General features: G+C 40.6%; 2 protein-coding genes and 1 long non-coding RNA gene across 3 annotated transcripts; 2 read left to right on the top strand and 1 right to left on the bottom strand.

Moving 5' to 3' along the window:
• Positions 1–553: 553 nt before the first annotated feature.
• Positions 554–2,771, top strand: taf11 (TAF11 RNA polymerase II, TATA box binding protein (TBP)-associated factor). The gene is made up of 6 exons (XM_032522115.1): positions 554–829; positions 1,040–1,251; positions 1,681–1,811; positions 1,930–2,017; positions 2,101–2,197; positions 2,338–2,771. Exons 2-6 carry the CDS (start codon positions 1,081–1,083, stop codon positions 2,466–2,468), a joined length of 618 nt encoding a protein of 205 aa, XP_032378006.1. The 5' UTR covers positions 554–829; positions 1,040–1,080; the 3' UTR covers positions 2,469–2,771.
• Positions 2,772–3,145: 374 nt separating this feature from the next.
• On the bottom strand, positions 3,146–24,825 carry bltp3a (bridge-like lipid transfer protein family member 3A). The gene is given in 22 exon segments (XM_032522111.1): positions 3,146–5,814; positions 7,616–7,683; positions 8,881–8,919; positions 8,922–8,988; positions 10,179–10,435; positions 10,963–11,113; positions 11,311–11,450; positions 11,537–11,721; positions 11,882–13,092; positions 13,252–13,445; positions 13,583–13,724; positions 15,184–15,329; positions 15,746–15,916; positions 16,487–16,573; positions 17,259–17,439; positions 17,995–18,165; positions 18,252–18,392; positions 19,148–19,337; positions 19,442–19,533; positions 19,782–19,820; positions 21,885–22,047; positions 24,561–24,825. Coding segments are annotated over 22 exon segments (3,996 nt in total). The 5' UTR covers positions 24,605–24,825; the 3' UTR covers positions 3,146–5,697.
• Positions 20,905–24,195, top strand: LOC116693258 (uncharacterized). Its single transcript, XR_004332879.1, has 3 exons — positions 20,905–21,108; positions 23,210–23,214; positions 24,185–24,195. It is a non-coding gene; the product is annotated as an uncharacterized LOC116693258 (long non-coding RNA).
• Positions 24,826–25,351: the final 526 nt, after the last annotated feature.

Raw genomic sequence — 25,351 nt, 5'->3', positions numbered from 1 at the left:
ATCCAGTATTCGAAACATCTAGTCTATTGTCACAATTAGAGTTCAAAGCAAATTTCCAAACCCATCCCTTTCATTTGTATTACAAATTATAGAAATATTAGAAACATTTATTTAATTTACTTTACATATACTACTAACTTACGGTATACTCTAAGTAAAGTTGACTTGACTTGCTACTGTCACCAAATGTAACAACCTATGTTTACAGTCTAACAGCTGGGAACTGGATAAAACTTTCATCAACAACTAGGAAGTATTGTTGTCATTCATGACAGTTTTGCCGAAAACAACCCGTGTCAAATTCCCTCATAGGGGTGTGAACAGGAACATTTCACAACACCTGAGATGACATTGCTAGGCAGTCTATGGGTGAGAGGTAAACAGTTGGGATAGCTGTTTACCTTGTACCTTAATAGTTAAATCGTGGCCTTCTTTTTAAAAAGTTGTTCCTAACAGTTAAAGCAACAAAAAAAACAGTTTTAAAAGTTTAATGTTAGCTTGTTTGGTACTGCTGGTGCTCTGTGTTTATGCCTTGCTGCCTGTGTCTATAAAGTTCGTTCAAAACAGGAAACGGAAACCCGGTGCTAAATGTTATGACTAAGCGGAGAAACTAGCTAGCATTCTGATGCCATAACTGCTCTTAGTCTAAGGAGTTGCTTAAATGTAATTAATTGTAAGGGCAATCTCTGAGTTATGTGTTAGATTCCTTTCCAACTAGGGCCAGTTACTAAACTAACCGTCTACATCCATGTAACTATCTTACGTTAGCTTACCTCCACCGTTAGCTTGGCTATTGCTGCTGTTTTGTTGACGCCTAGCTGCAGAGAAGGTAGGTGCATGTTGTCTAGCTAAGTGTGACCATTAACACATACGTAGTTAGCTAAATTATTTTCAGCTGAGTAATGTTTTAGATGGTTATGCTTTGTCATGTAGCGGCAAAACTTGCTCCAGACCTGATCCGAGTAACGTTCTGGAAGCTAAAGCGATAGCGTTAGCCAAACTGGTAACTAACTACTCAACTGCCTTGTTGATTTTGCAGAATCTGAAGCTGCCAGCCACTGTTGGAGGGACTGAGTAGTTATGGCTGACCCTGCTCGGATCAAACCTGAAACTAAACCCGAGAGAACAACTTCTGCTAACGAGGAGCATCCTAAATCAAGGGGAACTGAAGATGTGCCTTCCGCAGTAAAACCCACAGATGAAAACAAAGAGTCATCCTCGCAAGATGAGTCCAAACAGGAGGTTAAATCTGTGAGTTGTCTTAACAGTGGCGCTCAAATAAAAGACCAATGGACCATACCAGTCATTTTCCTTTTAACAAAAAAAGCCAAACATTTTAAGTCTGAAATGTAAACTAGTAATAATGTATAGTTTATGAATCCCACAAGGGGAAATTACAACGTTTTCACTCTGTTATTGCACACATTACACAGGATTGAGTTACACACACATGCTCAGTACCTATACACGCACTAAATGGAGAGATGTGAGAGGCTGCCAATGGAAAGGCGCCCCCGAGCAGTTGGGGGTTTGGTGGCTTGCTCAAGAGCACCTTGACAGTGCCCAGGAGGTGAACTCCTCTCCAGCTACCCCAAACCAATCATAAGCAACAACAAACTACAACAAAGGGCATCTCATTGTTTTTAGTGTCTCTTAACAAGTGTGTCTTCCACTGGAAAGGAAATGGCCGCTGGAGAAGATGAGGAAGAAGGAACCTCTGGTGAACCGTCTGCTAAAAGATTAAAAGTTGAACCAGAGAAGAAAAAGGAGAAGCGCCAAAAGGTTGATGAGGATGAAATACAAAAGATGCAGTAAGACTATTTTTCTTATTGTATTTCTAACAGAATATTCTTATCCCAAAAAAAAACCAAAATAAAATTTGAATCCTATGGTAAACACCACCATCCCCTCCCTGTTTGTCTTGTCTAGAGTTTTGGTGTCGTCCTTTTCTGAAGAGCAACTGAATCGCTATGAGATGTACAGACGTGCTGCTTTTCCTAAGGCAGCTATTAAGAGGGTAAGCATGGATAAACACTGACAAGTCTTTTTTTTTTTTTTCTGAAACTATTTTATTGATGTCCTTTGGTCTCCATTTTCTAGCTGATCCAGTCCATAACCGGATCGTCAGTGTCCCAGAATGTGGTGATTGCCATGTCTGGTATTTCCAAAGTTTTTGCTGGGGAAATAGTTGAGGAAGGTGGGTGGCAGACTCACAAAACAGAACACATTCAGATCAAACGCACAGAAATACATGTATAAACAGTTTTTATTTTGAACTTCTCCCTGCATTTTAAATGTTGCTATTTTGTAGTCAAATAGTTTTCTTTGTCCTCACAGCATTGGACGTTTGTGAGAAGTGGGGAGACACACCACCGCTTCAGCCCAAGCACATGAGGGAAGCAGTGAGGAGGTTAAAGAGCCGAGATCAGATTCCCAACACCAAGTACAAGCAAATACTCTTCCACTGAGGACCCTGGGCTTTAAGTTGTATGGGGAGCATGCCTTCAATAAAGAGTGGTGCCATAGCTTGTGCAGCTAACTAGACAGTTAATTTTCTACAAACCAGAGTCAAAATCTGTGACTAGTGTTGAAAAATGGTCAACACAGACAAGATCAAGGGGGTCTCTTACGTAAAGGCAGCAGTAGCAACTCCACTCTGACCCTCCATTCACCTCTAATTTCTAAGTTAAATACTTGATGCAACATACAGTGCAAATGGTGTGAAATTCTTTAATGTATTATGGTTGTAAATACAGTACGTTTTAAATTGCTCTGTTGGTGTGGCTGAATTATTTAAAAAGCTTTGGAGAGACTTTTTTTTGTGTGATACCTTCAAGTTCCAATGGGTTGAATTACAAAAATGTGCCGTTTGTTTTTTTTTTTTTTTGATAGTCAAAAGCACACACTGGACATTCCCTTTTGACATTTAAAAAAATACATTGTTTGGATCCTTTTTCAGATTTATAAAACCTCATGAGTAGTCAACTGCAAATTTATTACTGGTTAAAGTTGGTTTCATAATACTAGAATAAAGAATGTTTCAAGTATATTTGGAAATATGTACTTTTTGTTTAGGTTAAAGTCGAACAAACTAATCAGAGTGAACAAAAATGTGGATGCAGTCTTATTTTTGTCACCCGGAAACATGAAAACTTAAAGGCACAACGCAAATGTGTTCAGCAATTAGTCATTTATTTTACTTTTAAAATATTTTCAACATACTAGCTTTGGTTCACAGAACCAATGTTATATTAGCCTCAATGAAGTGATAAAGACAATACAAAATTCAATGTAACTACACAACTGACAAAAATACTGAATTACATCAAAACAAGTGCAATTTCCAGTGAGTTTCTCACACAAGTGCAAGTGATTCACGAGGCATTAACTATGCAACATCACTTCAGTACCAGTACATGCATCTGCCCTCAGTGGCAACAAATTGTCAGGTTGAAGTGAATCTCGCTACACTCTTCATCTCCTTTTTGCATGGTTATTAACAAAGGTAATGAGCAGATGGAATTCAGAGCACCAGTTTGTCAGCAGAATAGGGATGCTACTTAACATTTAGGCCCCGACAGAGGAGAAGAAAACTGGGTAAACCATACAGCTACATGTTGCATCCAGCAAAGGAAGTATACTTTTGTATCAGTGTACATGTGTCTTCTAAGGCCATGCAAAAACAAAAACATCAAAAGCTGATAAGATCACAGCTATAAGTTACACTGTTAGAGGGCAGTATCTCTATTTTATTACACGGATATTAGGATGTGTTAAGTATACATGCAGTTGATGGGAAAACAAACTGCTAGGCAGGTGAATCATTTTTCTTTGACATTAATAATCATAAAAATTGAAGAATTCCACATCAATAATGTGTAGTGTTACCGCTGTCACTTTTTTTTGGTTAAACCAAAGCGGCCTTTCTATTGCTTAAATATTTTACATTCCTCTTTAAAAATGTAAATTTGTCATCCATAGCTTGCAAGGCAACCAAAGTTAAAAAAGAAAAGAACATTTTGACCGGGGAATGCTTGGCCACCAGGGGTCTCCCACGCACACAGTGGGAAAATGGTGAATGGTGAAAGGTGGCTGTGACAGCTTTTGCAACCATTGGAATAGATAACCATACCTCCACAGGCAAAATGCTAAACCAATGGTTTAACAATAGAACATTTGTGCTGAAAATGTAGCTGATTAAATAAATTCATTGTTTGAATCAATGCATGATTTATGCATAAAACAAGGAAAGTGACAGAAATTTGAATTGGCAACTTGCCTGACAGATAAAATCTGCAGCAGATCAGAATTAGACACACTGAGAAATCTCAGTTTTTGTGGTGAATTTTGGTTTACATCCCACTGTGTGCATACAATATTAGTACCACATTTTTTTTTTTTAAATGTAATTTTCTTTGATTGATATGGCTTCAGTACACTGTAAAGTAACTGGTCTAACAAAACTCAAAACACACTTTGAAAAATCTAAATAAATAAACAAATAAGTTCATGACCATTATACTTTACATGATAAATGTGCACAGAGGTAATAACACTAGCAGTCGGAGTTGTTTCCTGGCAAGCTACAAAGGTTTTAAGGAGATCAGGTATTATAACTCGGGTAGCTGGTGTAATCCCTAACCTCTTTAAACCAAAGTTAAAGTAAAAAGACTAACCCAGTTACAATACTGAAGCTACTGTGCACCCTGCTCTCCACAGCCGAGGGAGAGAACAAGAGGCGAGTCGTCTCGAGTTGACATTCAACCACAGAGCACATTGTTTCACAGTACAAAAGAAGCAGGATCAACTTTTCACAACGCAAGGACTAAGAACACTGATGATTCAACCTGCTTTTTGAGAACTTCAGTGTGTAACCATTCCACCTTGGTGATAAAGCAAGGTGGAAGTGCACCCACTTCTCAGTGAAAGCAGTGATATGTTTCCAAAAAAAAAAAAAAAGTGCAATGTTTTTTCCTACCTTTCACAACACATTTTCAACAAATAACAGCTGATATTGTCATAATACTTTTCGTAAATGAAAGAGAAAAAAAAAAGAACACGCTGTACGCAAGTAATCTACATTACTACGTATATTTAGCTTTATGACAGTCTATCTGTAAATGTGCTACGTGTAAACTAGCACTGTTCACAAAGCATGCTCAACATAAGTTGGGTTTTTGTAGAGGGAGCGACTCATGGACTAGCAGCTGTCTGGCAGTGTCCGTGCATGTGGAGAGGAGGTTTTGGCAAGTGCTCAACTTAATGTTTCCGTTAACACAAATCATTAACTGGACAGAATTAAAGCTTGATATTTACTCTTGCATGCTGTGTGTCAAACACTGAAACTACACAATACATTTACTGTACACTGATTTCGGTGAGGAAAAAAAACGTAATTGGTGTAGTAGTACAGCAGTGAGGAATATCTAGACTGCCAGTTAAAAAGTAGTACCATTAATGTAGCTATACGTTAATTCACACGTTTCCCTGTTAGTAATTGTTATAGGGGCTCGTTTGTAATCTAATGAACAGTGTGATATAGTGGGAAGTGAGCCAAAGCCACAACTTGGATTCACTTTCTTTCCAAACATGTCCAAAGTCCAGACATGCTTCTACTGAGTCTCGCTGGTTCCTGACATTCAGCCTGATGCATCCCATCATGATGCTGTAGGTTCAGAGGGGAAAGACAGATAAGGCTCAGAGAGTGAATGTGGGGTCATGCTTCCTGACTTCCAGAAGGAGGCGTTCTCTGTCGCTGAGGGCCTGGGTGAGAGCAGCCAGGGCATCAGAGAGCTGGGACTCCGGGGTTTGTCTCTGTAACGGATTATTGGATTGGTTAGGAGTGGTAAGCTTTGGCAAGGTGCTACATGCCAAGTGGGCGGATATCAGATTCTGGCCAATAGCAACAGGTGTAACTACAATAACATAACCAGGGCTGGGTATCGTTTGGATTTTTACGATTCCGATGCAGAACCGGTAATTTTAAAAAGATTCTGAGTCCTAAACCGATTCTAGAAAAACTGAAAAATGACATCAAAGAAAGGCTCTTTAATAGAGCTTTTTTTTTTAATTGAAAACTATTCAAATTTACCAATATATTAACGTTTTAAAGTACTTAAATAGATAACAAGTAAACCTAAGTCACCTAACACACAACTAAAATAATTGAACAATAAATAACAGTTACACTATTAACAAGTAACAACTAAATAAATGTTGGTACGCTAACCAGAGCCAAGGGGAAAAATATGGCATTTTAAAAGTAGCCTTTACGACAGCTAGCTAACGGTAGACTACAGAGAAAGTGGGATATTTTTACGTCCATTTTGGAGCAACAGAGGGAAAACGTTTCAGTCGACACATTAAGTGGAACCGAAAAGAGGAACTGAAATTCCATACCAACCCTAACCATAACACAATCTTATGACACATCTCTGTGTTCTTGAACTTAGAGCTGACCAGTAACAGGACACCAGTATTGTACTGCGTTCCATTTACCTCGGAACTCAGAAGCCGAAGATGGGAATGACATCACACCCGAGTTGCGTTCCATTTACAAGTCGGATTATCGTTATCATCAGCTCTAGCTAGGTTGGCCATTGTTAGCAATACTACTTTAAACGCATTATGCAGTTTTTTTGTGTGCATACAAACATCGTACCGTGTCCACAGATAGATTATGGACAGCACTGTCTGGACGACACGATTTACAAATAACACTGAAGTGCTCATAACTGTACGTTCCTACAGCTTTCCCCAACTGTTGATACACGGAGCAGCCATCAGCTGTATTTAAGACAGGCAGATTCTTACAGATTTAAACACGAGTAGAACCTGTAACTCTAACTCTTGGCTGAGGTTTGGATAGCTTGACCTGACTCTGTGAAAGTATCATAATACAGAGCTACACACAGCCTCATTTACTTTTTAATAGCCAACAAATTAGTTTGCAAGCAGTCTCTTAAATTCACACTCAATTAATGTTACACTTGACAGTCACATACCTGACACGACATGACATTACAATACTAAATAAAGAGGTCCTTTTGTTTGCTGGATCCCTAAGCTGTGGCTGGGATACAGCCAGGGCCATAATGACCCCTGAAGTCCTGTACCCTGTAGGGGATGTTTTTCCAACCTGTTCCTAAGTGTTACTTTTGGGGGGGATTTGATTGTGGAAATCGTCTGCAGGATAGTGATCAGTGAATAAATTAACTCTAATTTTAAAATTGAGACCTCAAGTCTAATATATTGCATCCTATAATATATTATAAAATGTATAATCATGTTTTGGTGTAGAAACAAAATGACTATTGCTGGCAAATTTATTATAATTAATCTAATTAAATTGTGCTAAACAGTGCAAAGCAATATCCTTCACCATTGACATTGTCTTAAGTGGTTTACTTTCTTTGATTCTGTTTTTTATGTCTTTTTTTAAACTAAAATATGGAGAGACATATTGAAATAGTACAACTTGTCCACTCGTCTGAGCAGGCAAAAAAAAATAAACATTTACTATCCACAAAAGCCACACATTTGAGTCATGAGCCTAAAATCCTGGCTACAACACAGTATACAGTATACAGTAAATGGTACGGCCTGGTCCCCCTACCTGGTGGTTTGGGTTGTCCGGACCAGCCACAGTACCACCTGCTGAGCCTTTAGGGTCTGTCCCTTCAGCTGCAATCAAAAAGGAAATGGTAAAGTTCACTTTCTGTTCGTCTTTCTGTTAAGACGTTACAGCAGATGTTTCAAACTGGAGTATTTGTGGTTTTACGGTTCACGATCCTGTAGTGTTAATTTTGTCACCTATTTTTAATTTAGTCTTGTGCCAAATATGCTTGTTAGTTGTAGTCATTTTTAGTCATTTACATGTTTTTTTTTTTTATTAGACAAATTTTAGTCAACAAAGTCTCGTCATTTTAGTCTATCAAAAGAGAACTCAGGTATCTTAGTCAAGTTTAAGTCAAAACATTTTAGTCTTTTTTTTAAATAAATTATTTTTGAGATTATTTCTGATAACCATTTCAGTCAAAAAGTATTTCACACATAAAATATTGTCTAAATGTCATAATTACCTTACAAAATACACTTGTTGAATGATGTTTGTTGAATGCAACTTTGTTAAACTTGTCTGGTTTTATATTAAGCCTCTTCTTTCATGCAAATACCATCGTACACAGACACACGTTAGATAAGAGCCAGGGCTGCTGGGCTCTACAGCACCTTGTTTTGTTGCTAGCAGTTGCATAGCCTCCATTTCTCCAGCTGCTCTGCAAGCTGTTTAAGAGCACCTTTGACAGCACTCTTTTCTTTGCTCAGGGCAAGGGGCACATCGCTACACGCTGTAGTCTCTTCTGCAGCAGGCTAAACCGGGCTGGCTCCCTCCCTCCCCCCCACTCCCTCCCCTTGCCTTGGGCCGGGGCACATCGCTATCCGCTGTAGTCTCTTCTGCAGCAGGCTAAACCGGGCTTTCCCCCCCGCACAGGCCACATCGCTACCTGGATGTGTGACGGCTAGATGAAAAAAAAGGGGACACGCCGAATCTCTAGATGAGCCGCAGCCTGATTGAACTGTGCCTAGTGAAAATACTGGGAACCAAGCAATTGGCCTGTTTGGAACAGACAGGCGCTCCAAACGGGCATTGAACCTTTTAGTCTCGTCTTTTTTCGTCAACAATAAAGCATGTAAATTTAGTCTTAGTCAGCGGGTTTATTTGAACGTTGGTGGAGTCTTGTCATCGTCATGGAATAAAAGGTTGTTGACGAACATATTTAGTCTTGTCTGACGACATTGACACTACAATCCTGCTAATATGTGGGTGTACCATGATACTGACAAGTTAAAAAAATAATGTAATGATATTTTCTTACTCACCTTTGAGCCTCATGATGCCATCGTTACAGCGCTCAAGAGCAGCTGATCTACAATGAATGAGGCTGGGACAGATTGAGGGGCTGTAGGGTAGATTTTAGGGCTATCATCCTAAAAGAAACAAAAAAGGAATCTGGCATTTAACCACACACCTCAACGCTGGCTTCCCATTCCTGTTTAAGTCATTTTACACTAAAAGATTACAGTCAGTCCAAAGTTTGATTAACTTGACCAGGATAATCCACTCTGTAATGGCACTGTGTCACAAGGAGTCTTGGTTAGATACTGTGACTAAAAACAAATATACAGGACATATAGAGTGGATTGTCCTCAGAAGTTACATTATCTTGAGAGAAAAAGATTTTGTAAATATTTCATTTTCAACACTGAAGAAATGACACATTGCTACAATGTAAAGTAGTGAGTGTACAGCTTGTTTAACAGTCTAAATGTGCTGTCCCCTCAAAATAACTCAACACACAGACGTTAATGTCTAAATCGCTGGCAACAAAAGTGAGTACACCCCTAAGTGAAAATGTTCAAATTGGGCCTAATTAGCCATTTTCTCTCCCCAGTATCATGTGAGTCGTTAGTGTTACAAGGTCTCAGGTGTGAATGGGGAGCACGTGTGTTAAATTTGGTGTTATCGCTCTCACACTCTTTCATACTGGTCACTAGGAGGTCAACCTGGCACCTCATTGCAAAGAATTCTCTGAGGATCTGAAAAAAATAATAGTTGCTCTACATTAAGATGGCCAAGGCTATAAGAAGATTGCCAATACCCTGAAACTGAGCTGCAGCACGGTGGCCAAGACCATACGGCGGTTAAACAGGACAGGTTCCACTCAGAAAAGGGCTCGCCATGGTCGACCAAAGAAGTTGAGTGCACGTGCTCAGCGTCCTACCCAGTGGTAGTCTCTGGGAAACACACGTACGAGTGCTGCCAGCATTGCCGCTGAGGTTGAAGAGGTGGGGGGTCAGCCTGCTCAGAACAAACGCCGCACACTGCATCAAATTGGTCTGCATGGCTGTCGTCCCAATTTGGACATTTTCACTTAGTGGTGTACTCACTTTTGTTGCCAGCAGTTTATAAATTAACAGCTGTGTGTTGAGTTATTTTGAGGGGACATCACATTTACACTATTATACAAGCTGTACTCACTACTTTACATTGTAGCAACGTGTAATTTCTCCAGTGTTGTCTCACTTTTGTGATATACTGTATGTGTAAAGTTCTAAATTCAGATACACAATATTGTAAAATGCATTGACCCGAAATCCAGACAGAATCAACAACCCACCTTCATAATGATGGTGATGTTTCTCATGTGTAACTTCATTGGCTGACTGTCAGCACTGAACTCGTCTTCCAGAAAAGGACCAATGTTGGCCACTGTTGAGGCTAACAACTCTGCCTTGCAGTCTTGCACTCTCATGTCCAGGAAGCCCAAAGACTCTGCTAGAGCGGAGTGTCGGACTGCAGAGGGACCCGTTTCTGCTCGCATGCACACTACTGGAGAGCCTCTGGTACCTTGCGTCTGGACTGGTCCGACTGGGGCTGCAGAAAAAAAGAAAAAGTACATTTGTAAGCCACGTGGACCCTTTATACTGTTATATTGTTCCAGCATACTGTAACTTGATCATGTTCCTTTTTTTAAGCTGAGACAACGTGCCAATATTAGGTGACTACATTCTGATTTAGAGGCATTTATACAACATAAAAGATGCAAAAAGTGCTTTTCTTGTTGTTGTGATTAAACTGTTAAAATTCTGAAACTGTGATGAATTGTTTGTTTGAAACTGCTGAGATTAGATATCAATCAATATGTAGATATCTTAAAAAAATCTTACAGATATGTTGGTAAATTGAACTAAGCTTCAAGATGCCAAAGAAGCCCATAGACCAGGATTGATTTACTGCACATTTCTTTTGCCCTTTTTTAAATAATAATCTAAAATAGGCATTTCTAGAAAATGAGTAGCATACAACTGATTTGTCAACTATGAAAAAAGAGCTGCATATAACTAGTAAACAGAGAAAAAGTGATTGGAGAAAATATTTTTTAAGAGTTTGTAGAGGTAAACCTGGTACGAGGCCAGCCAGCAAATCTGACACCCTGACATTGCCCATCTGCACAGGACTCAGATTCTGGACTTCTACAGCCACAACTTGGTCTTCTCCCTTTACTTCCATGGTACAAGCTGTTCCGCTCAGGATCAGCAGCAACACCGAGGACTGTAACAACAGCGCATCACAATAAAAATCACATTTAAACCACTGTAGGTTTAAATTTTAAGTATGTAGAACTGTACTGAGGACAATATTCTAAACATTCCTTCAGATATTGCTTTGTTCAGAAAAATAATGCAACTCCACTGACTAATTCAATCCATCCATGAAATTTCGTATACCGCATAAGCACAGTTACCCACCATATCCTGAGATACATCCTCAATACTTTGGGACAGAGAGCTGCTGAGGTCCGCTAAAGAACCTCCCTCTGTCCCTGGGGCTGGGCTGCCTCGACTGCCCGCAGGAGTGTTGTTGGGGCGCATGGACTCCATACCTGACTCTGGAAACATGAAACAAACTTATTAGTAGATGTCTCCTGAGTAATTCAGAGAAATTGCTTTGGAAACCTGGTAGTATTCTAAGCACCTGAGTCCATGAGAACAACAAAGTTGTCGCTGACATCACTATCCACAGAGAGATATTCGTCAGGCAGGCTGCCATCCAAGATAGCACTATCAAAGGAATGCTGGGAAGGCGACTGCTTCATGGATTGGTGGCGTAGGCTGGCAGCCAGAGAGGGGGAGGACTGTTCTGAACGCTGGACCTGTTCCCTATACACACACACACACACACACGCACACGCACGCACACACGCACACACACACACGTTAAGGAGCAACCAGTAAAAGCATGTGGTGCACAATATGGGTTCCAGACACACAAACAGTATTAATCATGCCAACAGCACAGCAGGCGAGCACTAACACCTACTTTGTCTGCGGACTGAACAATTTGCTCATCCCTGATCCACGACTCAGCATGCTAAAGGCATCCTTTGTTATTGAAAACGCCCCTTTGGTCAGGTCCAGCGAGGCACTAATGGCATCTTTGGTCACATCCTTGGTGACAGTGATGGCGCTTGATAGTTCTCCCTCCAGGCTAAAGTTGGAGGGTTCGCGGGAGAGGGCAGGGGAGTGTCCAGGCGAGAGTGGAGGGGAGAGGATAGACGTGTCCTCCTGTACTGTCAAACCATCCCCCTCCAACCCCTCCTCCACAGCCTCACATGCCTCCTCCACCACCCCATCTTGTTCATCCTGACCAAACACATTAACAGTATTGGTCGAGGAGATGCCATTTTCTAACTCTCTGTTCTCCGGGACTGGAGAGTGAGTCGGGGAGATGTCAGAGTCTGTTATGCTGGGGCTGTCTGTCTCTGGGGTGTGGGGAATTTCTTCCTCAGGATCTGTGCACACTGGTGGCAACAGAAGACCCAATTCTGCAGAGTCCACCAGAAGAGAAAGGTTAACTGTAGCAGGTTTTGACTTTTGGCCGTGAGCCTGCTTAACATCGCGTAGATCCCTGCCCAACTCTGCCCCCAACCGAGCCATGGCATCCTTCATCCTCAGCAGGGCAACATACTGGTAGTGGTTGAGCCACAGCTTCACTGGAGTGATGGTGTGAGCCAAGAAGTGGATAGAGGCAAGCGAAGCCTCTTCCTGCTCTGAAGAAGGCTGGTGGGCTCTGCTGGGACTAGAGGAGGAAGACGATGATCCATTTTTGAAGACAGAGTGCTGGCACATCCAAACAGACATTCCAAAGGGCTCAACAAAAGGTTGGGTTTTGCCTTTGGGGAACCGCCGAGCTCCATCAAAACCTAGGGTCACACAGGACAGACTGAGAGACCAGACATCCTGTGATCGTAGCTGCTTTCTGTCCAGAGGTTGGGGCGCTGTCTCTTGAGAGTGCTGGAGGAAGGTGGAGGGGATGGGGTGGAAGGCACTATGGTCTCTGGGGTAGGGGCATGGAGGTGTGTGCTGGAAGAAAGGGCAGCTGGCGAACTTGTCAATGGTGCTACTCAGGTCAGCTCTGAAGCCATGAGGGCAGAGGCGGGTGTTGCTGAGAACCATTTGGGGTACCGTAACAGAGAGCGACTGTGGACGCTCCGGATGGTCCAATATGGAAAAATCCAAGGGGATTATTAACTATAGAAAGGAATAAAAAAAGAAAAGAGTCACATCAACTATCACTATACAGACATTTATTAGAAATGCAACACATTTTGATCAGACAACATGCTAAACAAATATTTTGAATTTAAATGAATTGAAACCACTAATATGTAAAAACAGTTGTGTACTCACCTTGAGCTGAGCTGCATCCATGCGGATGTCCACATGCTCTTCAGCCCTGCTGCTGTCTTGCAAGTGGTAGAAAGCTTTGACTTGGTCCAGGGTGTGCAGCAAACCCCGGGAAAACAGATTGATCCACAGCACGCTGGCTGGGTCTACACAGAGCTGGAAGCCATTCAGCTGGGCGTACAGGTTTGAGGTGGGCACTGAAAGAAGAAAAAGGTATACTGATACAGGATATTCACATGTCATAATTTGTAATAATGGCAAATTCACAACCAATGTGGATGTTAACAAGCAAAAGAAAAAAAAACAGACATGGTTAAATATGTTTGCATGATACCTGAAAAACTGGGGTTGTCAGGAAAGTAGTATTCAGTGAACTGCAGATGAACTGCTGGTACGTTGTCTGGCAAACGCGGAGCTTTACGGTTGCAGGAGATTAAAGAGCAGGTCTTCTTGTTTTGACGGCCTCTGGTAGACACCTGAATGTTGAGGTGTAGAGGTTAGAACAGTGGTGGAAATAGCACTAAATATGCAATGTGATTTTGCATTTATGTAATTGACTCAAGACACAATAAGAAAAGGAACTCAATCTCTCGACAAAAGTGCAAGTATGTTGCACATAACAGAACCAAACCACCTGAGTTTGAACATCAGTGACTTCCTGTCTAAATTAAAGGTGGAGAACCAGACATGTACAGAATGTCCCCCTGGGTGCCTCGGATTCTTTCAAATGGGGAACTACAAGTGTCTTAAACTTAAAATAGCCTCCTGATATTACATTCTTCCATGATGAAAAGTGTGAAATGCCAAAAGTGAAATTGCAGAACCAGTCTGAGTGTGTAATTTCTGGAAGGGGGGTTTCTCAGTCTCAGATTTAAAAAGGCACTGAAGCAGTGAAGTGACATTTATGGAACTATTCTATTCTTACTGAGGTGTTTTACTGACAATTAAGGAATAATTTTGTTTAAAGCTTCAGAAATGTATTCCAAGGCTGTAATTGTTAGTAAGGAAATGATTACACATGTATAATCTTCTAATGTTACAATTTCCGAGAAAGGTAATTTGATGCATTTACATAATTCCAGCACAAATCAAATATCTGATCAAACAGATTAGTTAGCCTGAAACAGACTTTTGTTCCCTTTGTAAGGTCTGTCAGGCAGACGCATGCAGCGCTACGAAGCCTTTTTCTAGTTTAAGATAACTGGAAGTGATGAGCACACTACAGCACAGGAAACTCGTGTCAGATAGCTAGTTAACAACAGAGCTACATTTTGGCAAAGAGCCAATAATGTATACACATCTTTCTTCTTATAAATGTAAAAGTGTTATAAAGAAAAATCACCGCAGGAACCATCTTGATAATGCCTGTGGTCAGTAATTAAACATGCTTAGAGCCTTGTGTTGTCACATCTTTTTATCAACTTATCACCCTATACATGGTCCACACACACACACACACACACACACACACACACACACACACACACACACACACACACACACACACACACACACACACACACACACACCTTCTCATTTGCCTGCCTGTTAACATTTGTAGGTTATGTCATGATTTCTAAGAAGCTGATGGTGACATCTGAAAATATCATTTTAGGTATCATTTCTTCAGGAGAGGATAAGGGAGTTGTTGATATTGTCCAGGCTGCATGATCCGCTGTAGATCAACAGTGACGTGGCCGGAGTTTGATTGGTTCCATTTAAGATTCTTTTGATCATAAACCCCCGTTTCCTCAATATCAATACCATCTGTGACTGCTCGGTCACTGGTAAGGTTTTCTAAATGCAAGCTGTATTCTAGCGTTGTCAGAGGTACTGTCTGACTGCCGCCACTGAGGAACAGTCTCTCAGTACATTAACTTAAGTAAGGCTTCTGTTAGAGCAGGTAAATCAAATCAGTTGATCATTAAAGCTTGCCTGGTGAATGTCCACATCATCCATCCTGACCACCACACAGCTAGACCGCAGCCTCTTCAGTGATGACCGTGAAGGAGCTGTGACAGAGTTCCTGCCGGAGGCCTGCTCTGTGTCAGAGGGGGTGGACTTGGGACTAGACTGTCCATCTAAAGTACGTGCATGGGAGAGAAAACACTTCGTGACAAGCAGAAATGATTCACTTACGGAAGAGCAAGTCTGCTTCCTAGTGAGATCATGAAACTGATGTTCAAAAATATTTTTACTGATTAGGATTTGAGTCTTACTTATCATAAACATGTTGCTGTTAACTGAGCCATGTATTTGGATTGTATGGGGGATGGGGTCATCATTTTATTGTTGCTACTGTGTGGTATTTTGTTGTGTAATGAAAGTGAACAAATATTCATGTTTTAATTCATTTGCACTGATTCCCAGTTGTTTTTATGAGATCTGGGTATGTATGCAGTCTGTGCAACTGTATCTGTGTTTAGCTGTCACAAAAGACATAGATTTCCTATAGCAAGACAAATAGAATTGAAATGTAGCCATATTGCGCTCATACCTTGCACTGTCTTTGCAGAAGAGTCCTTAGTTGGCGAGGGCCCCTCAGTATGTGGCCCAGGTAATCCAGAAGCCTCTACTCTCCTCTGGTACTCCTGTAGCAGTTTCCCAGCCCACTGGGCCTGTGCCTCCATGGCTCCACTGTGGCGTTCCCAGTGTCGACATCCATCAGCTGTATTAGAGCAGCTATGATTGAGCAACCACTCCAGGCTTAAAACTGATTATCTTTGAGGGAAACCTGATTCACAGTGTATTGTTCAGCTCAAGCCTGAATATAACAGCTATATGTTTGAGTTTGTTTATATTTGTTTAGCTCTGTCTGCATCCCCTTGTAAATTTCACCACTTTTAAAACCTGGATATGTGGTTATATACTGTATACACACAGGCTGTATACAAAGTTGTATTGTGTGGATTTAGACATCTTTCTTCTGTTAAAATTCAAAGGCCGCAATTATTAATCCCTCAGAAAAAGCAAAACAAAAAGTATTTTCTGACCGTGTTTAATTGACCATAATCAACTCCAGAGGCGACTCTGCTGCTCTACATTCTACACCTCAGGAATTTCACAAAGAATAATGGCACTGGGCATAATCTCCCAATCCATTAGTCTGCTTGAGTAGTAATCCTCCTAACAGCTAGTCCTGAATGAATGCTGTGGTTTAAGTAGGAGCAGGGAAAAGCCTCTGGGTAAACTGTGGTAAGAAAATATAGTCAGAGAAAGGACCAGATGTCACACTCACCAGGCCTGTGGACAGGATAGTAGTCAAAACCCAGCTTCCTGAATGTCAGCTGCATGGCACCTTGCAAGCCTGATGGCGGAGCCTCATCTGTGCAATGAGCATATGATGTGTGCAAGACCAGCCTTTTTTGTGATCACACTGTTTTTAAAATTTTCTTTTATATTCAAAAATTAACAAAGCAAACAATTACAAACAACACACTGAGATATTTCCTGATAGATTCCTGTGATACACTGAGCTCCTCTCTCCTTTTATCTTTCCATTTGTGTGCATCCATGTCCCAGAAATGCGTGTTACTAACCTAGCTCTGGGGAGTCATTCCCCGGAGTCCTTAGGTCCTTTCCCCCCCAGCATGTTTCCTTGGATCAGGGAGGCTCCAAAATCATGTTTGCAGCTGTTGCCGTGGTCCTGCTACACGTCCTGCGATGCCCTGCTGCACCCTGCTATGCCCTGCTGCTACAAACTACTATTTTTAGTCACTGTTCCATTATCTTTTGCTGTGACTCTTAATCCCTCTCTTCATTTCAACCCCAACCAGCCCGTCAGACCGGGAAAAGGGAGTTTTTCTTTGCCACTGGAGAGAACTACTAGAATTGTTGGGTCCTTGTAAATTATTATAGTGTGGTCTAGACCTACTCTATCTGCAAAGTGTCTCGAGATAACTCTATAACATATTCTTACTGTAAATAAAATTTAATTGAGTTGAATAATAAAGGCTCCATGTTAATCGTTTTTTGGCACATGGTGATTGGAGAGTCATTTTTCAACTAACCTTCATCCATTGAAGAACTGTCGTTGCATATGTGTAAGTCCAACCGAGATATGAAGGTGTGGTAAGAAGACTCCTTTACATCATAGAGATCAAAGTATTGACTGGCGTTGCTGGGGGTGCCAGTGGGGGCAGGTGGGGGCTCTGTCCAAAGGTTGTGGAGGCCAGGCGATGGAGGAGCAGTCTAAAACACAGATGAGGTCAAACATCTAAATTACCAAGATGATTTGACAAAACAAAGAGAATATGTCTTGCAACACGGACGTCATAGAGAAACTAAAGAAAACATATCCAGAAATAGTCATGTCCCAGCTACTTTTGAGTTAAAAGCTCTTGAATCCAATGAATGTAAAGTACATATGTTATCTAAAAATATGTGAATATACTGAGCAGTAAAACAACTCTATGTAAATACAGTTTTGTGTAAAGACAAGCTGAGAAAACACTGTAAGTGCTAGTGTGGGGCTATCACAAAATCGCATTTACCGTATTTACCGTTCCTTAAAGACATTGAAATCATTCAAATTTTCAGTGATTTACAATGGAATATAGAGACTTTTTAAAGAAAGAGGCACAAAGATGACTTGGACAACAATTCTTGAGATCAATTAGGCTCATATGTTTTAAGCTTGACGATGTTCTAAATTTTTCCTTCTGTAGTTAAAACACAGCAACATATAATATTCTTCGTACTGATTTCTTCCCCCCCAAACATTCATAAGCAGGAAGGAGGCCGGACCTGTAGGGATTCAGCAGTGCTGCTCTTCCTCTGCTGGGCAGACTTCTCCATGGCCTCGCTGAGAGATTTGGCGTAATGTATGATGGCTTTGAGCTGAGAGTCTGTCAGCACCCACAACAGGTCGTCCAGAATGAAAAGCAGCTTGGACGCCAGCACATTACAGTCCTTTATCTAGATAGAACAATGAAGAATTAAACTTGACTTGTGACAAATAGTTTGCAATTTAGATGAGTTCAATGGTAAAAACACGGTCTTACTCTGCGTTTGAGAGCGATGCGAATGCGACCCTGGTTGGTGATTAGGCGTAAAGGGGTGCTACTGAGGTCCTGGTCGTCACTCTCAATGGCGTCCGCCTCGATTCGTAGGCTCTGCCAGTTTATTTCTTTGAATGTCAACACCTGATGAAAAGAAATAAACAATACAGGTGTGATTAAACACAAAAAGAAACACACTACCAGACAAAAAACACACTATGTGACCAAATACACACCAAGTGACAAAAAACACACTACGTAACAAAACACTACGAGACAAAAAAACATACTACGAGACAAAAAACTCACTACCAGACAGAACACACGAGACAAAAAAAACACACTAAGAGACAAAAAAAACACACTAAGAGACAAAAAAAACCACTACGAGACAAAACAACACTATGAGACAAAAACAACAACACTACGAGACCAAAACAACACTATGAGACAAAAAAAAGCACTACGAGACAAAACAACACTATGAGACAAAAACAACAACACTACGAGACCAAAATAACAACACTACGAGACAAAACAACACAATGAGACAAAAAAAAAGCACTATGAGACAAAAAAAACACCCCATGTCTTAATACTTATATGGACTCAGTACCAGTGTGGCAAGGCCAATGGTTTTTAATAGAAACAGAAAAAGAAAAGGCAACGGACGCATTTGCTTTTAAGTGGATTACAAGAGCTCATTCTGAAAGGTTGTTCATCTCAATATAATCCCTGCAGCTAATAAAAACCACAACAATGGGCTTGATTAAACGATTTAATGCGGGGCTAAATGAGCACACAGTTTCTGTGGTAAAACCTTTTCTTCAGTTGGAACTTCCAGGCAGAGCAGTGGCAAAGCTGCGCGAGTAGGGGGACCAAAGTGTGCTGCACTGTACCTCTCCTCTCTTTGGGTCGGTGACGCGAGTGTAGCGGAGGTCCGTGCGTTGCCATTTGGGGTTGAGGCTGTTGCCTTGTAACTGCCAGAGCTCGAAGGAGGCGTGGAAGGCACGAGCCTGCACCTTGATGGTTATGGAGTTGATCCTAACAGACATGCCCTCCACCACTTTCTCTGCAAAGCCGTACTCGCTGTGAATACACGAAGTAAAGATGAGCGAGGCAATGTTTCACTATGTACATTGAATTTAGTATTAGTAGTCAGAGATATTGGCGCAAGATTTATTTGGGCTTACCTCTGGCCTGCTGTAATAGCTATAGGAGAAGGGCCATTAGGTGGACGTGGCTCCTCACATGTCCTCATTTCTACCTCTACCTTATCCAAAAACTGCACACAAGAGGAAATTACCAAGCATGCAATTGACCAAGGATAAAGAGTGAAGTAACCTAACATTGACGTATGTTAACATGACAGAGAGCACAACCTATGGAGCAGTATAACAAAACGGTAAAATAACTATGCTCACTGCTAGAGTCACACCAAAGTTAGTTTATTTTGGGATTAAAATATGAAGGGAGAAGCTTAATCTTGAAAAGAAATGTGCAAGAACTCTGTAGATATAACATCAAACTTACCAGACAGATGGGGCTTGTTTTCAACTTTGTCCATTGTATCTAAAAAGACAGGAAGACAAGGTCCAAAGAGTCAGTCACGAACACTCGCCAAAGCATTCCGCGCTGCACATTCATTCACTGAGCACAAGCGCACCATGAACGTCAACCACCTGTGAGGCAACTGCAACAACAATAACTGGAGCGCTGTCAAATTTGGATTCATACTGCCACTTCTGTTCTACAATTTAAATATCAACTTCAGCTATTGACTAAATTATTATTATCAAGTACCGGATGAACTACTGTAAGACAAGAGGAAATGAGAAATAAAGTATACAGTCTTGATAAGACAAAGGGAGGCAAAGAAAGTGTAAAAACTGAAAGAACAACAGTTGTTGAAAATGACCCTTACTGTTGATAATATATGACTGCTGACAATAATTATTTAAAAAAATAGGATTGCAAAATAGCCAGCCTATAAACATGAGCATTTAAATGTGGATGGCTGGAATGCATGGATGTCTTCTGAAGACAGGAATGCTTGGATTGTAAATTTTCCTCGGTTTAAAGGAACGTGGTTGCATCAATGTTTTAACACACTATAATGTCATAGGAAACACCAAAGCCTTTGCTGTGTTTTACAATATTTTCGGCTAATGAATCACAATGGCTAGTAAATAATTCGTTGATACAGGGCTGGGCAACAGCCAAGTGTTAGGTGCTTAGGCTAGCATGCTAACATACGCTGATTAACAGAGTACAGCCGAGGCGGACTGGAATCTAATTTCATTTTTTAAGAATTTGGTCATTAATGAAAGTATTTTGAGAAAGTCTGGACTGGGCCATTTTCTGAAAATCGGAATATACACAGCAAGTGAATTCCAGTAAGCAGCTGAAAATAAAAAGTTTTTACTCAGAGTCGGCAGTCACTCTGTTCACAACACACCAACCTCATTAATGAGATAAAGTCTAGCTGTGTGAACAGCAGGTGCTTTGGCTGTGCCTCCACCCAATATAGTCCCAAGTCAGTATCTGCCTAGGAAATCGTGTAGTCTTAATCTGCACAGCTATTTGTACTTGTTGTGAATACGTAGGCCACAAGAAGTAATTAGGTGGTTGTTGTTGTTTTTTGTTCACTCACTTTTACTCAAAAACTCCTAACCAGCAACATAGGATTCCATTCACTACGCTAAGCTAACTAGCGGCGGCGCTGCCGGTGTTGCACCGGACTAAAACAATGCATGCACTGAGACCAAAAAATGCATTGGCCCACCTATTTACAGTTAGGGGAGACCGTGATAAGCACTATTTCAACAAACGGTGGCGTGTTCCTTTAAAACACAATGGCGTACATATTACACAACAAGTCAGACTGAAGATCGAGGATATGTGTGTAAAATGGAACACAAAAACATACTGTAAAAGATATTGTGTCTTACGTTTGGATATTTTTAGTCAGTAAAAACAGTACAGTCGCAAGCATAATAATAATATACATACAGTACATAATATAGCTAATACTGTTCTACAATGCTGCTTGCTACTTTAAAGTTATCTTTGGGAAACTCAAGGAGAAACTGAGGTTCAGAAGTTTAAAATATGCATATGTTGTGTAGAATAGACTTTAATAACAAGATATCATTACTAAATTTAGATCAAATCCATGGCCTTAAATATGTGGTATTATTGGGATGATTTAGGAACACAAGCCATCCCTTCTAACAGCTCAATGCACACCAGCCAGTTTATCCCAGGATCACTCTAGCCTCTGGGCTGTCGTGTTCCTCTGAATCATGGCTTGCCTCTCCGTTACCAATAACCAGTGCTGGTCTGAAGGACCATAACATTATCAGTAGTGCCACTAGCAGTGCTTATCTCCGTGGTACTGCCACTGCTCATTTCTTCTACGACTCTGTGAACCCTGAATTTCATAGACTCTTTGGCAATAATAAACAGAAAACCTTGGTTTGCTTTGAAAATTAACTTTGAAATAATTACCAAGCTGACATGAATTCTGTAGTTTTTCTGTACCAGCTTTGTGTTTCAATAGTCCTTTTAGAAAAGGGAGACGGCCTCACTTCGCAGACCAGATACACAATCAGGTTTGACAAGTCATTAACATACCCTGATGGCGGCTTTATTGCAGTAGACCCGGGTGACAGCAAGCCAGGTAGGCAGGTCCAGCATGTTCTGCAGCACCTCTTCATCAAGCTCGAGGTTGGACAGCTGCCCCTCCCCCTTCAACGTACTGACATTGATCTTGTCCGGGGAAAGATTCTTGGTAAACCTAAGGAAATTAGACCAGATAAAAAGAGTGAATACTAGGGGAAACGCCTGACACCATCACACATCACTGATGATTTGGGAGACAGAATTACACAAAATTCAATTATCTATCTTGGCCAAGATGTTATTGAAGTAATGCAACTGAATGAGTCATCCTGAGAAACAGCTGCAGCCTCCTTACTAGAGCACACAGCTCTACTGGTACTCCCCATATGGCTTAACCTCTCCGAGGGTGCTTATGTAGCGAGCTCCAACTGCCAAGAACAGGTTACAACCCCACACTGGGTCAATATAGCAGCAATCCGAGCAAATCAATTTGTTAAGTATTTTAATTTCACATACACCATATGACTGAACACTATTCAGGAAAATCTGCATGCTTTCATTGTCAATGGTCAAAACTTAAGCTTTTCTTTGACACTAAGCAACAAAATAACGACTCAACACTTTTTCTTCAGACAAAACCTGGCCCATTGCTTTTCAATGGCCTTTCATTAGTCATGCTTGTGGTGCAGAGCTAGTTCAGAAGTCCAAAAATACCAAGCAGCTTTGAATTGAGTGTACAACATTGTGCATTTTAATTAGGGCTGGGCGATATGGGGAAAAAATCAAATATCATGATATTTTTGACCAAATACCTCGATATCAATACCGCAACAATATTAGAGTGTTGAATATTGGTGCTTTCACATAGTATTTACACAATGAGATTTTTGATAAATAATCATCAGTAATGTGGATATAATGACTGTTAAAGTCATATAATGACTGGGTAAAGGCTAATAATAGAACAGGTACAACAGTCTGGTAAATTCAGATTATGACATAATTTTACTGTAATGCAGAAAATAAAACCAGGATAAGACAACACTTTGGCCATATTGCGATATTACGATATCCAATATCTAAGACGATATCTAGTCTCATATCACGATATTGATATAATATTGATATATTGCCCAGCTCTAATTTTAATACAGTTGCCTTTTAGATTGGCAGAATAAAAAGGAGTGATTTGGTGATTGGTTCATAAGACCTACACTAGAGCAAAGACCGCTATATAGTGTTGCTATTATTTATAGAACTAGCAATTTAGGCTAGATTTGGCAAATTAGCATGGTCCAGAGTACAGACATCCCAGAGCTTGTCCGAAGCAAGAAAAGTCATTGTACAAACTTTGCCCAAAGCACGACTGTTTGTTCTACAATTAAACAACACCAAGATTGCTCTTAGACCATTAAAAAGAAAGAATTTTTAAATCCAACACTCCCTCAGTGGTTGAAGAAGTCCAGATACCTAAGAGAAAGCCTTGGACACTTGGACTATAAAGCCCATGTGCTTGCATGTCTACTGACCAAGCAAAGTATGTGTCCATTGCATGCTATCTGGTGCAAATAATTCTTTTAATTATTCAGTGAAAGAGAAAATAGCAGGGAGGAGAATACAAGTCAGTCAAACAGAAAGCCTCAGATTTTTTAGCACACACCTACCTCACTACCTGTGAGATACCTGTCAGACCTTGATGAACTTTAACTTTGACTCTATCCAGCTGGGGTAAGAGAGACCTTTTAAACACATTGCTCTCTAAACCCAATCAATTAATTTCTTAACTCAGCAGTGCCAAACGGACAGCAAAAGAAAACACTACCCAACTAATGGGAGGGAAAAAGCATGCTCTATGTGTCTCCTGAGCAGCAGCTTCACATATAGAGGAAGTAAGACCAGGTACAGAGCAAAGGCTCCAGTCAGCTATGGAGAGGATGCTGAAGCTGGAGAACTAGTTTTTGTCAGCTGAAAAAAGATAGGGATCTTCCTAAAACTAAAGGAGCATTACTGACAGCGTTGTTATTTAATTGTACTAAGCATAATAAATAACTGAGAAACCAAGGTAGATAGTTTCATTTATATATTTGATTATTTGTTGCACTGTTACACAGCTCTGTTTACACTTTATTCTAGTAGATATACCGTTACTCATTGTGTAGACATTTGATTTTCGCACTTGAATTGACAACCTAAACCTCTGTTCCCCATGACAATAAAGCATCTTGTAATTCAAATGGTTTACATGGAAGATGTGTCTTTAAACGCAGCGTTTTCAAGTTTTCATGGTCATTATAATATGTAGGGACCCATAGACCATCAAGTGACATTAAAAGAAAAAGTAGACAGTGGGGCACAGTGATGGAAGGTGTTAGGCCCATTGAATCTAATACATCAAACAAGTATCAAAGGCAGTGAGTAATGTGTAATAACACATGCATACAGTTGGGAAAGTAATGTGGATAACGTTATAGTCTCCCTAAGGTTGGACCGGTTTGCTGCGTTCACTGTCAAGTCTCCAACGGTATTCTCATGTGGCTGCTCCGACGTATAGCGTTAAGCTAGTTGGTAACCAAAGTGGACATCAATGTAGCTAGAGTTCGCTAACGCTTGCTGTGTTGGAGGCAGTACCAGTAAAACCATCATCTAGCTGGGCTAACGGGCTAACACAAAGCCAGAGATGACACTTACCTTGACAAATGTTTCAAAATTTGCTTTTTAATAATTCCGGCCATTTCTGCTAGCGTCCTTGTCACACAGGAACACAAGTTTCCCCCTCTGAATTAACGTTAAACATATACGGTAACTAACGCTAGCTTCCAGGAACCTCTAAATTGTGTACAGCCGTAGCTGTTTGCATCTTTTTAGCTGCTGCTTGCACAGCACCAGCACAGCCTAGCTGCTACCTCGCTAACGCTAAACACCGGACAGCAACTGAACAGCCCCCCCCCCGTTTTTTTTCTCACACACGTACGCGCGTACACACGCACGCACGCGCTGTCACGCACGCACGCACACGATTTAGAACAGCTCCAACGTCGCCATCTGCTGGATGTTGAGGGGAGAACGGAAAATCCCACCAATCACAACTAAATATTTAATTACAGTCAAAAAAAACAACAAAAACACTACTTTGTTTTATTTAATCAGGTAGTCTGATTGTAAATAACTGTAAATATATGTTTTCTGTTTCAAGTTTTTGTATTTCATACTCAACATTACCTCTACATTGTGCAGTGAAATGTCTCCTACGGTGCTTGACATAAACAATAAATTATGTTAAAAATATTACAATAAGCATACAACAAAATGTATGCTATGTGATATATGATGTACACGTATGCCACTTATTATTCCACTTATTTAGTATTATTCATCATTCTCATTTTCATATCTCACTTATTTATTTACTATTTACACACCATTCCCTTTCTCACATCTCACTTATTATTTGTTATTTATTCATCATTCTCATTTCCTAT

Source organism: Etheostoma spectabile, chromosome 7 (genome assembly GCF_008692095.1).
Source record: "Etheostoma spectabile isolate EspeVRDwgs_2016 chromosome 7, UIUC_Espe_1.0, whole genome shotgun sequence".
Lineage (NCBI taxonomy): Eukaryota > Metazoa > Chordata > Actinopteri > Perciformes > Percidae > Etheostoma > Etheostoma spectabile.
The sequence above is the reverse complement of the archived record's forward strand: the minus strand, read 5'-3'. Positions and strand labels throughout refer to the sequence as shown.